Here is a 17,009-nt window from a genome sequence, read left to right as displayed (position 1 = left end):
CTATAAAGTGGTCACTGCATTTTCTTCAGGTTCCAGAAACCCTTTACCTCTCTTTTTCTTCTCTCACCCTCAGACATTTGTCACGGCACTTAAGTACTCACACCTGAATACTTCCCATAATAGCCTCCCAAAGGATGTAACGGCATTTTCATTTCACGGGTGAAGAAATTAACAATTTTCTTCCTGGCCTTCTGTTGTCATCTGCTCTGAAGCACATAGGCAAATGTCCAAGGAATTTCCCTTCACCTAGTGGTGGGCCAGCTATCTTGACCTGCTAGTAGGCCTGTGTGGAAAGCCAAATCAAACCCCATCTGATATCCAGTGGACTAGCTCGGAGATCTCAGTTAAATCTCTGTGAGAGTGGACAGAAACAAGGAACAAGATCATGTTCTAACACCATGGTAGTCATTACTTGAGATGCTTGCATTTGGGTGGTAATCTTACAATGACTACTAGAGAATAGTTTGTCATTCAACGCTACACGGATATACATAAACATTAAATGCTTTAGTCATCTAAATTTTTAACAGCAACAAAAGGTGTGACTCAAAGAACCATAGTGTGCTAAAATGCCTTTTTTGTTTGAGTGTTAGCATGACAGGGTTTTCCTAAATTGAGTATAGAATTTGAATCCATAAATTCTAGTGTTAAGGAAAAAAGGTTTTCTATTGTTTACATATGTTCTTTTTTTTAATCTTCCATATCTAGAAACGATGGAGAGAACTATCTAAGGAAGACTTGTCCCCAGCTTTTGATCATTCTCCAACCAAAATAATGACTGAAAAGTATAATGGGAACAGAATAGCCTTAGAAGAAGGAAAGGTTGCAGGTGACAGGTGTTCAGGACTGTCCTCTAAAATCCAAGAAACTGCAGAGGAAAGGAGCGAGAGGTGAGCTTATTAGAAGTTTGTGTGGGGGGTATGAATTGGGGCTCTTTACTTATTGGGGTGATGTAACTACTTACTAATCACCAGTCTTGTTATGAAACTAGTCATTTTAGGTGGAAACCTATTGATCCGGTTAAAACTATTAATACAGAAGTTAATAAAGTGAAGTGCTAAAAATGCACAATATGGAACAGCAAACAAATGATGTGCCTTTGCTATAATTATATTTCATTTGTACTCTGCATTGTTTTAATAATTTCTTTATTAAATTTATAAAATGTATATATATTTAAACTTCTATTGATGGAAAAAAGGTCATTATTCTCTCCAAAAATCACATAAAGATGTCTTTTATACTATTTTAAAAATTCATATAAATTAGTTGCTTTAGTTTTTAAATTAAAAGTTTAAGATTTTCTAATGTTAATATTTTATTATTAGTAAGTTGGTTACGAGAAAGGCATGTCACTTAGCAAAGTGAATACATTCCTTCACTTCTGTGTCTCTATGACTTTTATGTGGGAAATTTATGTCCTGTGTTATGTAAAGCTCTTGGAATGTACCATGCAAATAGTCCAAGTCTCCTGTACTTTAAAGCTTCACTTCTATATTTAGCCAATATGGAGCTTAGGTGTTTGAAATTTTATAAAAATTAACATTTATAAAACTAACATTGCGACATGCATGTATTATCTTACATTGGATGAGTTAATTATGGTTTCAAAATATGCATTTATGGCTTTAGAGTTTCAGATTTCAGTTTAAAGCATAAAGTGTTGGTTGATTTTACCTAAATATTGTGCTTTTAAATCAAGAAATAATCTCATTTAATATGCCTTTATCTCTTCTCCTTAGATTTTTTTGGTTCTTTGTGTATTTAGAAGTTGAAGAGACTTATCTATTTGTATAATTGTCTCAGTTTCTTAGAACTACTGTGAACAGAAATCTCACAGAGATGACTAAAGAACAGAAATTTATTTCAGGAGGGTAGCAGTCTGATTCAATACACTGGCTCTAGGGAAGGCTTTCTTTCTCTCTTGACTCTGGAGGAAAGTCATTGTCTTTCTGTGTGTAACCCAACAATCCTCAGTTGATCTTACAGTATGTGTTTGCTTGTCTCTAATATGCTCTTTTTATAACTCAGAAATGGTTAGGTTTAAGCATTCCCTACTTTGATCCAGAAAACGGAATTCACTGCTGTTGACACTTTAGGACAGAGTAGAACTGCGCTTATGGGTTTCTGAGCCTTTTTACAAGAATAGAGTGGCTCTGCCTGCGACTGTTGACCTTGTGGTTCATAGCCTAGTGAGTGACCCACTAGATCAAGCTCTTTCCATCCTATGCTGCTAAGACTTCTGTAATATAACAGAAACCCTGTTCTTGAATGGGATCCTATGTACGAGTGTAGAGGCTAGGATTCTAAATCATATTTTGTGAATGCACAGTTAAATCCATATCAAGAATTAAAAGCAGACTTGATGAGCAAAATGGTGCTTTGCTATTTAAGAAGTAGTAAGTTTTCATCTGCAAAGATGAAAGATTAACCATATTTAAAAAATCAAATTGCTAAAGATTGAGGACTGAACAGAGAAAAGTTGAATTTGGCAATTAAATTGATCATTGGTGCTATAAAAGAAAAGAGTTGAATTGATATTAACTGTTTTTGCCGTTTTGTGAAGGGCAAATACGGAGTAGATCCATGGGTTTCACCAGGTGTCACTGTTTTGCAGTGTGGAGAAGGAGTTGGTGTGCTTGGGTACATACACGTTGTTTTCTTCTTTCTCTTCCCTCTGAGATGGATAAGGCTGGCAGATGTTTGAAAGTTAGAGAGAGGGGTTCACTCTCCATTGGGCCTCTAAGAGCAGAAAGCTACTGGATGATGTGAGGTGAATACTGAATAAGCAGGAGCAACATTGCCCTAGTTTTTAACAAAAGCATGAACAGTAATTGGCAAACTCATAGCATCTTGTAAAATTAACTTTTGATCCTCAAAAAGCCAAGCTACTAACTGTGAGAACAACTTCAGAAAACTGTATTTCTGATAGGAAATTAATAACCAAAATATGTATAAAATTCAACAGCAAAAAAATAACTTGATCATAGAATGGATAAAGGGCTTGAATAGACATTTTACCACGGAGGGTATTCAGTGGTCACCAAACACGTGAAAAGATACTCAGCATTATTAGTCATCAGAGAGATGTACTGTATATACTCATGTATCTGCTGAGTTTTTCAGCACATTTTAAATGCAGTTTTTGTGGTAAAATTAGGTGCCTCGGCTGATAATTCGGGTCGGATTATACTCAAGTATATATGGTATATCAAAACCACAGTGAGATGCCATTTTGCTTGTACTAAGATGAGTAATATATGAAAATTTAAGAATTAGAAAACATATTGGCCAGGGATATTGGGAAATTGTCACCCTTTCTGCTTATGGGAATGCAACATGTTGTAACCTTTGTGAAAAAAGTGACTTCCTCAAAACAAAACAAAACACCTAAACTAAAAATTGTACAGTCATATTACCCATCCATTTCTTCTAGGCATATATCTAAAAGACTTGGAAGCATAGACTCAAAAAACAGACTAGTACACTAATATTCATGGCAGCATTCACAGTAGCCATAAGGTGAAAACAGTAGTCCTCAGGAGATGAACTGATAAACAAAATGCGGTACATACATTCAGTGCAATCCAGGAGAAGTGAACTCTTGATACCTGTTAAAATACATAGGGAGCTGGAAAACTTATTGTGGTCTGAAATAAATCAACCACCCAAGGACAAACCTTGAATGACCTTTTCTTACATTAAAACAGGAAAAGCCAAATAAAGGAGCTTCAAAAAGTTTATGGGGTAATTTTATTAGTCGAGGTGCATCTTCACATCTATGCTTTAGAAAAATTACTCTGGCAGTAATGTTGTCAGGCATTTGAAGTCAGGGAAATCGGTTAAATTTTTGCAATACACAGGCAAATGAATGAAAATGAAATATTTTGTGTGATTTTTTTAAAAGAAAGAAATTGTGATGTATTTATTGCCATTGGTCATCCTTTCTGAAGTCCTCAGACACCATGCAGCTTGAGCATTAAAGAACTTCTGTTGAAACAAAAGTCCCTGTGTTGAATAGGAACACAAGAACTGGAGAATAGGTGTAGACCCGCTGCAGTAAAAGCCGCCCTTGTGGAAATCATGAAAGTAGTACATATGCTGGTGTAATCAGGGCCTTTGTAAAAGGTCAAATGTAAACAAGAAAGGGGAACAGATGCTTAGAAAACCAACTTACCCTCTCTGCAATGGGCAGTTTAAAAAGGAAAAAAAAAAACAGTCAAAGAAGGTACTATTTTGAAAGAAATCATCTTTTTTTTGGTGCAATGAAAAATGCTTACTAATATAAAACTGTACCAGAAAGTGCTATTTAATTCATCAGAGTATCTCTCTAAATCATCTAGAATATTGCTTTTTTCTCCTTTTTTGTTTCAGTGTTTGACATGGAAATGTGTGTGTGTGTAGGGTTTGCATATTTGCACTTATGTTCTCTATAGTTAAATTCTGATAGCACCTCTATTTACATATATACATATATGTATATTTTATTCACAGTGTTTTACGGAAACGAGTCCGAGAGGACAGAAAAGCTAACACGGCTCAGAAGGTGCAACAGATGAAACAGAGGCTAAATGAGACTGAACGAAAAAGAAAAAGGTGGTTATATTGGCAACCTATTTTCACTAAGATCGGGTTTGTGTCGGTCCTTTTGGTTGGCGCTTTTGTTGGCTGGACACTATTTTTTCAGCAAAATGCCCTTATAAATGATTAATTTTGTCCAGCAAGCTTCTGCATTAGTAGCTGCATTTAATCACAAGGGTTTATCTGTTAGCAGTAAACTTCCTCATATCCCAAAAGTGGTGCCTAGACTAGACCACAACCAGATGAGTGATATGTACCAGTCACAAGCACAGCATCTCAGGACTCACCACTGCAGGTTTCCCTGAAAACCAAACTGTAAACAGCTTTATAAAAGTAAAGACATTGACATTTGTTAAAAAATGGTACATCCTGCAACTGTATCCATACATTAAATGTGTTATTTCACCTGACCAAATTGAGAAATCCTTCACCAAAAGGATTTGGTTTTAAGGTTATCTGGTTTTTAACATGCACTTGATATATAAGCAATAAATATTGTGGTTCTATCTGTGTTGTTAGTTGAAAGGAAATGACTTTAATGTGTATATTCTGTTATGTACTCTTGACATGAGCATCAACCTTTTATATTCTTAGTTCAGGATAAACATTTTATAACTACCTGTTTTTAAAAGCACAACTTTAAGAATCTGTTACCATAAAATAATTGTATGTTGATTTAATTGTACTGGATAAATTTTCCTAAGGAAAAAATTGATATAAGCAGTTAGGAGTCTGAATAAGTATCTTCCCTAAGAAAAAATTTGAAAGAAAATTCTCCTTAGTGGGCTAGTCATATACCAGGTGATCAAGACTTTGTAAAGAAATCTGTTTCTGTAAAGCTGATTACAAATACTGTTTATTTTCATGAAATTTCAATGTAATCACCCTAATTTATATTTGGGATAAATTGTGCTTTAGGAAATAAAGATAAGCAGTATTTTATGATCCTTGATTTTAGTTATTAGGCTAAAGTTTTGAAGTAAAATATTTTTCAAGTTCTATCTACTTCAATAAATAGTATGTTGATGTGCAAACCTTACATTGTCCCTTTAACTTCTTACTATTTTTAGAAGTATATCATATAATGAATTTAGCCACTTGAGTTCTGGCTTTTAACCATTTGAGTTCTAGCTTTCTTCAGATACCGTTATTCCATTAAACGTTTGATTTCTTTGACTTAAAATTTCAATCTAATTGCTTGAAGACATAGAGAGCCCTTGTGTTACAAGATAGTATACATTATTTCAGTGCTTTTCAAACTGTTGATTGTTGGATTGAAAAGTTATTTGGGGGGAGTATAACACCACTAGACTTGGTGGGAAGGACTCCAAGCTACCAATTTTTAGTTTAAAGGTCAGCAACTGTTTTGTCTATTTACATTTACATATGGCTTAACTTTTTAAAGGGCTCATCCTAATTTTTTGTTTACTTACAATCCACAGATAAATATACGTATCTTAAATGGACTTGAGTAGCATTTTGGATGTGTTAGGTTATGTTGAATGTATTTAAAGCATGTTTTAAGTGGTATTCAAACTTGGTGAGTCTCTTTTGACTCATGGGAGCCCTACAGGATAAGTACAATTGCCCATTAGGGGTTCCAACGTTGTAATCTTTAAGAAATCAGACTGCCACATCTTTCTCCCTGGTAACAATAGTGCATTTGAGCATCAACTGTTCAATTACTACTTGAGTACTTTAATCATGGTTCAACATATAGGCTCCTATATAAAGTGGTGTTATATATTGTACCTATGTTCCAACTCGGTGTTACTGTTTCCTGTAACCTTTAAAGGAGGGAAGGTAAGAGGGGTATTTTCTTATATCTGTCTGCATTGATCCTGTTTTCAGGCACCAACCCCCTTCCAGTTTAGTTTGTTACTGGTTTAAAATCTTACTTTCTTATTTGCCGTGGTTTATCTTTGAAATACTCTTCAACTCAAATATCAGTAGACCACATTAATTTCCGACTGGAGAGCCTTGTTTTAAAGAAAGCTGTAAGGACAGGGGAAAAAAAATTTGTTGCACTTTGCCCCTTGCAAGGTGAGTGTTTCTCAGCATGGACGGCAGTGGGTGCTTGTTAATGGCATTTGATAAGCACTCATCGTTTCTCCTTCCTCCATGACATCCTGGAGCAGTGGAACCCCAAATTGTGTGAAGTGTTCACCAGCAGCATTTTTGTCATGTACTGTGTTAATTTATAACAGCATAAGCAGTGGATTTTGAAGCCTGGTTCCATCTCTGCCTGTCAAAGAAAGGGACCAGTAGAAAAGCATTCATCCTTCTGTGGAAGTTGAATATTTTAAAAAGTTGTGCATCCTTCCTAACTATTTTCTAGTTCTAACAATTTTTAAATTTGTTAGATAATTTGACTTAATGAGGTTTTACTTTTAGAATAGATTGTTAGTGAAAAAAAGACAACAAAGGCTATTATTTTTATAAAAAGTGTTTCCTTAACAGGATAATTCCTCCCTGCTAATAGCAACAACCATTGGCATATTGCTACCATCTTTAGTTTCATCAACTGATTACATATTGCTTCCAAGCTTAGCTATGGATTATTTTATGCTAGTTTGCACCCATGTTTGCATATACATACTATGTAAAAGTATTCTTCAGTTTATATGATTACTTTATAAATTGATCCTTTTACTACATTTCTTCGAAGATTAGCACTGACATGTTCATCACCACTTGTCTGTCAGTTTGTCATACTGTGGTGACTTGTGTGTTGCTGTGTGATGCTGGGAGTGAAGTCATTCGTATTTCAAATAGCAGCAGGGACACCCAAAGTGAATAGGTTTCAGTAGAGCTTCCATCCAGATTAAGTTCAGATTACAGAGACGGAATAGGCTTCCTACTTCAGAGGGATTAGCCAGTGAAAATTTTATAGCTGCAGAACTTTGTCAGTGATCGTGCCAGATGACGAGTCCCTCAGCTCAGAAGACACTCAGCATATGACTACCCCTGCACAATTAAAAATGAGAAGAAACACTGAAAACGTCTTATTAATAATTGGAACTTGGAATGTAAAGAGTATGAATCTTGGGAAATTGGAAGTCAAAACTGAAATTGAATGCATAAAGATATCTTTTAGTCAACTGAAATGGACTGATATTGGCTATTTTGAATCGGGCAGTCATGGTTTACCATGCTATGAATGACACATTTAAGGAGAATGGTTTTGTTTCTGTCAAAAAGGATTTTTGAAGCTCTTGAAGTACAGTGCTGATTAGGGTAGGATAATCTCTATTTGCCTGCAAGGAAATCCAGTCAGTACAACTATTAATATAAATTTATGCACCAACTCCCAAGCTAGTGATGAAGAATTCTACCAACATTGTCAACCTGAAATTGATAACATGTGCAGGTTGCATTGTTAATCACTGACAGTTGGAAACAAAGAGGAAGGAATAGTCGTTGGAAAACATGGTCTTGAGTGATAGAAAGGAAGCTGGAGATAGCATGATAGAATTTTGCAAGACCAATGACTTATTTATCGCAAGTGGCTTTTTTCAACAATAAAAAGGACTTCTCCAGATGGTATAAACAAATCAAATTGACTACATCTGTGGGAAGAGACAAGAAGCTCAATATCAAGAGCTAGAACAGCACCAGGAGGCTGACTGTGAGGCTGGAGAAAGTCAAAACAAGTTCATGAGAGCCAAAATACAACCTTGAGTCCAGCTTACCTGAATTTCGTGACCATCTCAGCTACAGATTTGATGCATTTAACACTAGTGACAGAAGTGGTAGGATGACATCAAGGACACCATACATGAAAAAGCTAAAGGTCATTAAAATGACAGAGAAGAAACAGATCAAAGTGAATGTCAGCAGAGATGCTGAAGCGTACTCAACCTTAGAGTAGCTAAGGCAAATGGAAAAAATGAAGTCAAAGAGCTGAAAATTTCAAAGGAAAGCTTGAGAAGACAGAATTTCAACAAAATGTACAGAGACGAGTTAACCCCCCCAAAAAAAACAACCCTGCTTAGCACATCAAACTGAATGAACAGAAGAAAAAACTCAAGCCTAAACTCTCAATATTGAGAGAGCCTATGGACAAATTATTGAATGATAGCAAGAAACATCAAGAAAAATGGAAAGAATTCAGTCATTGTACTACAAAGAATTGGTGGCATTGAGCCATTTCAAGAGTAACTTAGATAAGAACCAGTGGTACTGAAGAAGTCCAAATTGCACTGAAGATATTAGTCAAAAACAAGGCTTCAGGAATGGAAATGTTTAAACAACCGGATGAAACAATGGAAGTGCTCATCTATGCCAGGAAATTTGAAAGACAGCTACCTGACCAACTGACTGGAAGAGATCCATGTCTATACCCTTTCAGAAGAAAGGTGACCCAACAGGATGTGCAAATTATAGAACAGTATCGTAGCACATGCAAGTAAAATTTTGCTGAGAAGATGTGGAGCATGGGATATTATTGATGTTGTCAGATAGATCTTGACTGAAAGCAGAGAATACCAAGAAGATGTGTACGGGTGTTTATTGACTGTTCGAAGGCATTTGACTGTGTGAATCATAAACTGGATAGTCTGAGGAGAATGGTAACTCTAGAACACTTCATTGTGCTCAGGCAGAACCGGTACACAGATCAGGTGGCAGTTATGTGAACAGAACAAGGGACTACTTAATGGCATGACTTAAAATAAAGGAAAGGTGTGTGTCAGACTCGTACCCTCTCACCATACTTAGTTGAACTGTATGTTGAGCAAATAAGAGAAGCTGGGTTATGTGAAAGTGTGGCAGCAGGACTGGAAGAAGGAAGGCTTATTAACCTGTGATATGTGGATAACACAACCTTCAGCAAGCACTTCTGGACGATGACCTGGGATTGCAGGCAAAAGTGTGAAGTACAACGCAATGTAAAGAAAAGCAGAATTCGTACCAGATCAATAAGTAACATGATCAATGGATAAAAGATTGAAGTTGTTAAGGATTTTATCTTGCTTGTATCTGTGGTCACTGTTCATGGAAGTAGTAGTTAAGAGATCAAACGATGCACTGCATTGAGCTAATTTTCTATACAAGACCTCTTTAAAGTATTGAAAAAGCAAGGATGTTATCTTGAAGACCATGGCCTGGCCTCATGCATGTGAATGTTGGACATTGAATAAGAAAGAATGAAAAAGAGTTGATATGTTTGAATTATGGTGCTATTGAAAATGCTATGGACTGCCAAAAGAACAAACATCTGGCATGAAAGAGATACAGTCAGAATGCTCCTTAGAAGCAAGGATGGTGAAAATTCATTTATATTTTTGAAATGTTAACCAGGAGAGACCAATCCCTGAAAAAGGACATTATGCTTGGTAAAGTAGAGGAGTGGCAGGTAAGATGGACTGACATCTCAACAAGATGGACCTTCACAGTGGCCACAACAATGGGCTCAGACATAACAGTTGTCAAATTCAATTTGTCTAAAGTCCCACCAATGTCTTTTCCACAAGGAAGCTCAAGTCCAGTTATTGAATACTTACTGCTTCTGTTCTACAGGTTGGCCCTTCTAACACCACGTGCAAGTCCATTCAGACTTGGGAAGTTATGCTTTTTTACTCTATGCTAGTACTCTAAAACCTTTATGGAAATGGGTGTATTTTGATATCTGATTTTTCCCTCTGTACAGAAACTTTCCGAGCACTACATTCAGGTTGATTGACAATTGTAACAATTCTGATTCTGCACAAATGCCTGATAAAAATGGTTCTCTCTCATTTTGAATTGGAATTGTGAAAAGAATCTCCTCTGGGAAAGCTTTCAGTCAATCACATATTTGTGCTATGCCCATCTCCAAGTAGATAATCCCATGAGGCACTTTTGCTCAATCTGAGAGACATGTCTTTGGAAGATTTTGTTTTAATGATAGGCACTTAAAAATAAAAACATTTTAAATGACCTTGATTATCTTTGGTCTTTGGATGAGAGTAAAAGCTTTTGTGAAGTCTTTTGCAGTTTAGAATGTTCTGAAGTGCTGTCGAGTTGGTTCTGACTCACAGTGGCCCTATGTACACCAGAAAGAAACACTGTCAGGTCCTTTACCACTCTCATAATTTTGGTTATGCTTGAGCCCGTTGTTGCTTCCACTGTGTCCATCTCACTAAACGTCGTCTTTTTTAGCTGCCCTTCTACTTACTGATTACGACCTTCATTTCCAGGGACTGGCCTCTCCTGATAGCATGTCCAAAGTATGTGAAACAACTCCATCCCTTTGCCTGATTTGAAACCATTCAGTGTTACCCTGTTTCATTCGAAAGACTACTTGGTCTGTGCACAGGTTCCATGCAAGCAGAGTGAAGTGTCTGATTTCCCACTCTTATCAAGACTATCGTTATAGTCCACACAGTCCATGTCCTTTATGTAGTCAATAAAATACAGGTAAACATTTTTTTCAGGTGTTCTCTGCTTTCATCAAGATCCATCAGACATAGGCAATGCTATCCCTTGTTTAAGTCCTTCGAATTTGGCCTCAGTTTTTGGCAGCTCTGTCTACATACTGCTGCAGCCATTGTTGTATTATCGTCAGCAGCATTTTACTTGCATGTGATATTGATATTGTTTATTAATTTTCTTATTGGGTCACTTTTTTTTGGGAATGGGTGGAAATTGATTTCTTCTTGTCACTTGTCCAGGTAGCTGTGTTCCAGATTTCTTGGCATAGGTGAGTGCTTCTATTTCTTCATCAATTTGTTTGAAGTATTTCAATGGGTTCCATCAATTCCTGGATCCTTGTTTTTTGCCAATGTGTTCCATGAAGCTTGGATTTCTTCCTTCATTTCTATTGGTTCTTGATCATTTGCTTGAATGTTGACTAGTTTTTTTCTTTTAATGGAACAGTCACTGTTCTTTCCATTATCTTTGGATGCTTCCTGCATCGTTCAGTATTTCCCCATCACTCACTCAACTCCCATGGGAGTCTATCCTGACTTTTATAGGACAGGGGAGAACACCCACAGTGGGTTTCTAAGACTATGGAAATGGCCTAATTAGTTTATTGGAGTTGCTGGTGGTTTTGAACTGCTGACCTGGAGGTTATCAGCCCAACTCAACCCACTACACCACCAGGTTTCCTGTGTGTCCATCCTCACTGCCATCGAGTAGACTCTCACTCATAGCACCATTGTAGGACAGAGTTGGACTGCTCCATTGGATATCCAAGACTTAAATCTTTTGAAGAGTAGATCGTTTTGGCTTCCCCATGGAGTGGCTGGTGAGTTTGAACCACTAACCTTGTGTAGCCCGCTATCCCACCAGGGCTTTTAAAAAAATAATGCAACTGAGTCTGGTTTTTTTTTCCCCCTTCACTTCTTTAAGATGCTGAGCATGTTCTTATTTTTTGGTTTTCTAATTCTGTGTCTTTGCACATTTCATTATAATATCTCTGTTTGTCGTCTTAAGCTGCTCTTTGAAGTTTTCAGTTCATCTCTTTCAGCATTTTTACCACGTGCTTTAGCTAGTCTGTGTTCAAGAGCAATTTTCAGAGTTCCTTCTTACATTCACTTTGATCTTTCCTGTCTCTCATGACCTTTCTCTTCGTGTGTGATGTTCTTGATGTCATCCCACAGCCCTTTGGATCTCCTGTGTTTAATGTTCATTTCATTAAGTCAGTTCTTGAAATTCAGGGGGGCTATATTGAAGGTCGTATTTTGGCTCTCATGGACTGGTTTTAATTTTCTTCAACTTCAACTTGAAATTACAAATGAGCAATTGATCATCTGTTCCACAAATAACCCTTGAACTTGATTTGACTGATGATATTGAACTTTCCCACCTTTTCATCTGTTAGATGTAGTAAATTTGATTTCTGTGTATTTTATTTGGAAACATGTATGTATGTGTGTATGTATGTATTTACTGCATATATGTATTTTTGTTGTTGAAAAAATTATTTGTAATCAAGGCTTTGGTTTTGCAACATTCTATCCTGTGATCCTCAGCTTCGTTTTTATCAGTAGGTTCATATTTTCCAACTACTGTTCTTGACTTTGTCTCCAGCTCTAGCACTCTAAATTGTTGATCATTATCAGTGCATCTTGATTGCATGTTTGAACAGTTTCAGACTGAACAAGTTGGCAAAATTGAATTACTAGAATTCTTCATTATTAACTTTAGGGAGTTGGTGCATAAATTTGAATAATAGTTATTAACTTGAATTCCTTTTATGTATATAGATATTATCCTGTCACAGTATTCTCATTCAAGATAGATCTTGATGTGTCCTTTTTGAGAATGAATGTAGGGCCATTTCTCTTGGATTTATCATTTCTGTGGCATAGTTAACCCTATCATTGTCAATTCAAGATGGCCAATACGAGTCCATTTCAGCTCAAATATGCCTAGAATATCAATATTTTCACGTGGCTCATTCCTCTGAAATGGACAGCCTATTCTTTCTTCATAATCTGTTCTTAGTCTGGAAGCTCTACTTAAACCAGTTCACTTTGGATGATCTTACTCGTATTTGAATTACCAGTGAAATAGCTTCTGACATCAGAGCAACACACAAGACACCACTGTGCAACAGACAGGTGGATTTAGACTAGAACATGGGAATTAATAAAGCTCAGTTAATGTAGGACCAAGCAGTATTAGTAGAGCAAACTCTGTAAGTAACAATCCTCACACTTGTATGTTTTAGGGTGGTTATCAGGATAAATTTACTGGAACTGTTTTTTCTTAATACGGACTTAAGTGAAATAAAATCCCAGTGTTCTTTTGTTGCTATAATATAGCAATGCATAATGCTTATTTGATCAAATTTCTACCATACTTTGAGTTTGGTGAATTCGGTAGAGGGAATCTGGGTGAGTTGGTTTTGTCTGTAAGGACTTTACTCACGTTAAAAAGGTTTGTGATTAGCATTTATCCTTTTCAGTGACATACTCGTGTGAATGTCTAGTGACAAAAACTACTTTGGGTTAAGTGTGACATTGTATTACTTTAGAGATTATTTAGCAGTGTTGTGTTCCTATCATCTACTAGGTCCCTGTACATTCCAGCATGTGGATTGTTGGCAGTGTGTGAGGACCTAACCTTATCCAACTAAACTGAAAAGAGGAAAGTAAAAGCTAAAACAAACTCTTAAAAAAAACCCAAAAAACAGTTGTTTTTTGTTATAAATGGTTTTCATTCTTGCTAACTATGTTTTTAACATGCTACTATAAACGACAGCAACGTATGTTAAACACATACTTTGCCAGTCAATTTAAATATAATCTAAATTTAATCTGCATTTTTTATTAATCTCTTAAGTGGACTCCCTGGGTGATGCATATGGTTATCCTTCTTGGCTGCTAACTGGACAGGTGAAGCTTCAAGGGAGAAGAACCTAGGGTTTTACTTCTGAAGACACAGCCATTAAAATCCCAAGTGAGCACAGTTCTACTCTAGCATACCTGGGTTCCTCGTGAGTTAGAGTCTATTCCACAGCGACGGTTGTAATAGATAAGTAGCTCTAGGTAGATAACATTTCCTCATTTCTCAGGTCAGGATAAGTAAATTGCCTAAGACTGCACAGCTTGTATATGACAGAGTTGGTTCAAACTCCAAATAACTCCATAGCCCTTAATAAGGGGACTTTCATAAGTTAATGAAAAAGTACATTTTTGCACAAGTCTTTTGAAGCCCCCTTACATTTTTTCCATTTTGTTATATTGCTTCTGTTTTTATGTCATATTTAAACAAGTTTTTAAAATGGGAAAATATTTTACCTGTTGAAATTCAGTGCCGTACAATTATTAAGTGAAGCAAACATGAAAACACGTGGATTACCACTGAACCAGAGAAATCCTGTGTCATAAAATTTGTGAACTATTATTTTATTCGGTAAGTTAAATTACAGTCCCTTGTTTTGAAGACCAGATTTTTCTGAGTGCACGGGCAGTATGTGTTTTCTTGAAGACTTCACATTTCTCTGTTGGTTCTAGGAAATTGGAGAAAAGAAATATATCAATTAAGTGTTTGGTGCCTTGCTTTAAATCTTTAGTGGAGCAGAAGCCTCATTGTTTTACCCTTGGACCAACTAGTGAATTTGAATTCCCAACAGCTGTTAATCGTGTGCACCACCAGGGGTCTTCCTCCTTGCAGTAAACCAAACATTTGACCTACCACTCCTTTTTCAGGAAAAAAAATTATCAGTGCTTCCCTGGTAATTAAAAAACTTTAGTACAATCGTCCATAATGTAGAGTACAGTGTAAGTATCTGCTTTTGCAGACCTGGATCATTCTAGTACGCTCATGGAGTGGTATTGCCCCTTTGGAGGAAGAAACCAGTGAGTAAATAGCAAGAAGTATTTACAATTTTTAGTATTTTTGTGGTTTTGACCAAATGTTTTCACTGACTTTGTGGATGTAGTATAGTATGTATTTATACATCTGGAGATAACAATGACAGGTATTTAGATTTGGGTTAGCAAGGAAACTTGGCGAAAACTCAAAACCAAACTCACTGCCAAAGAATCAATTTTGACTTTCAGTGACCATACAGGACAGAGTAGAACTGCCCCAGAGGAGTAGAACACATCTTCTTTCCCCCCATGGAGTGGCTGGTGGGTTTCCATTACTGACCTTTCGGTTAGCAGACCGTTGCTTAACCCCAGGCTTCTGAACTGGGAAGAAAGGTAGAGAGAATGTACTCTCCCAAAAGTTCAGTAACGTGTGAAACCGCATCCGAAACAAATCCACCTTTACAGTAGTCATTTATTTAATACTTGTTTAAATTTAAGTATTTGCTTTTTGTTCTGGCATTAAATTAAAATTGTCTTTTTTAAAAATGAGTTTTCTTTCATATTGACAGTTAATCTAAATGTGTCCCTATTGTAATCATAGTATGCTGTTCATAGTCTGTGATTTTAAAATCAAGCTTCTTTTATTTTCTGACGTTATTTTGTTAATATATTTAAATATATAATGTACTGTAGGTCCAGATTAGATTAGACACTTGCATCAAATTCCAGAATCTAGTATATGCTTTATAATCTTGATAGATTGTTTTGGGTACATTTCATTGAAACCTATCTGTCTGCCAGAATCTTAATAGGGGCCATTTCATGATGTTAGGAATAAAGGATGACCTAAAAAATTCATAATTAGTAATCTTTGAAGAACATGAGTGCTTTATTTAACATGAGTTTACCTCAGGCCACCAATTCTGTTGGAAAATTGAGCACCTCTGCTGTTTACCACAGCACGTGTGAACAATCCTTAGTGTGGTTGAATGCCATGTGTTGGAAAGCATTTTGGTTGCCATTTTAGTTCATTGTTCAGCCTTTCATGTCTGTGTGTATGTACGTATGTATGTTTGGTAATTTATGAATTGAATAGATAATTTCTTATTTTATGTTTTAGGCCAAGATTGACAGACACCTAAATATTCATGACTTGAGAATATTCTGCAGCTATAAATTTCGAATCATTGATGTGCAAAGCAAGACCCGAAGCCCACTCCGGAAACGAAAGTGAGGCTTGATAGACCTGTAGACTGCCTCACCACTGTCTGTTTACAAAGTAAACCTTACATCCAGGGAATGAAGAGTACCCACCAGCAGAAGACTTTGCAAAATCCTTTCATTCGATTTATTAGGTGTTTTTTTTAATGTGTGTATGAAATGTAGAAAGATGTAAAAGAGATAAATTAGGGAAGACTACTTTGTATTCTGCCATTCCTACTGTATTTTTATACTTTTTGGCAGCATTAAATATTTTTATTAAATTATGTTGGCTGTGTGCATTATCTTAGGACATTTTGTTCAAGTCCTGACTATTTTTCTGTGGATTACCCTCTTAATATTTATTATTAGCCATTTATATTCAAATTGGTTCAAAACATTGATCACTTGCTTTTTGAGATTTGTAAATTATCTTCCAAATCTTTGTGTCCTAACAATACATTTAGAAAAAAGCAACAGTGAAGAAAGGTATATATTTTTCGTTAGTTGGAAGAATATAATACAGCAAATAATGCTGTACCTTTGACAAGATGGATTGACACAGCGGCTGCATTGATGGGCTCAAACATAAAAACAATTTTTAGTATGGCTCAGGGCCAGGCAAGGTTTCATTATGTTGTACATTGGATCGATATGAGTCGGAACTGATTCGATAGCCCCTAACAATAATAATGCTGCTGTAAGGTCATAATTTCACTGTGGATGTTAATAGTTATTGTTGAGTCAGAGACAAATTATAGCAGCTCATTGGTCAGTGGAATTGAAGCATAGCTGATCCTGAGCCTTTTTCCTTGTTACTAGGTTCAAGTTCATTGTTGTGGACACTAACTTGAGTGCTTTTCAACGTAGGCGTTACATTTCCAGCATTCTATAGGACAGTATTTTTCATGATATGTGGAGTTTTCACTGGCGGATTTTTAGACGTACATACATCAACAAGTCTTTCTTAGTCCTCTTAGT

General features: G+C 36.2%; 1 protein-coding gene across 2 annotated transcripts in view; it reads left to right on the top strand.

Annotated features, from left to right (window-relative positions):
• PTPN2 (protein tyrosine phosphatase non-receptor type 2) overlaps positions 1-16,315 on the top strand; it is a 103,486-nt gene extending 87,171 nt beyond the window's left edge. Inside the window, exons 8-10 of one of the 2 annotated variants that reach the window (XM_075529885.1) lie at positions 709-890; positions 4,495-4,596; positions 15,949-16,315. In XM_075529885.1, the coding sequence (XP_075386000.1) occupies positions 709-890; positions 4,495-4,596; positions 15,949-15,970 (306 nt within the window). In that variant the 3' untranslated portion in view covers positions 15,971-16,315. Of the gene's footprint in view, positions 1-708; positions 891-4,494; positions 5,610-15,948 lie in introns of those variants that run through there. The other variant, XM_075529884.1, reaches the window with a different exon arrangement.
• The last annotated feature ends 694 nt before the right edge of the window (positions 16,316-17,009 follow it).

Source organism: Tenrec ecaudatus, chromosome 13, assembly GCF_050624435.1.
Source record: "Tenrec ecaudatus isolate mTenEca1 chromosome 13, mTenEca1.hap1, whole genome shotgun sequence".
Lineage (NCBI taxonomy): Eukaryota > Metazoa > Chordata > Mammalia > Afrosoricida > Tenrecidae > Tenrec > Tenrec ecaudatus.
The sequence above is the reverse complement of the archived record's forward strand: the minus strand, read 5'-3'. Positions and strand labels throughout refer to the sequence as shown.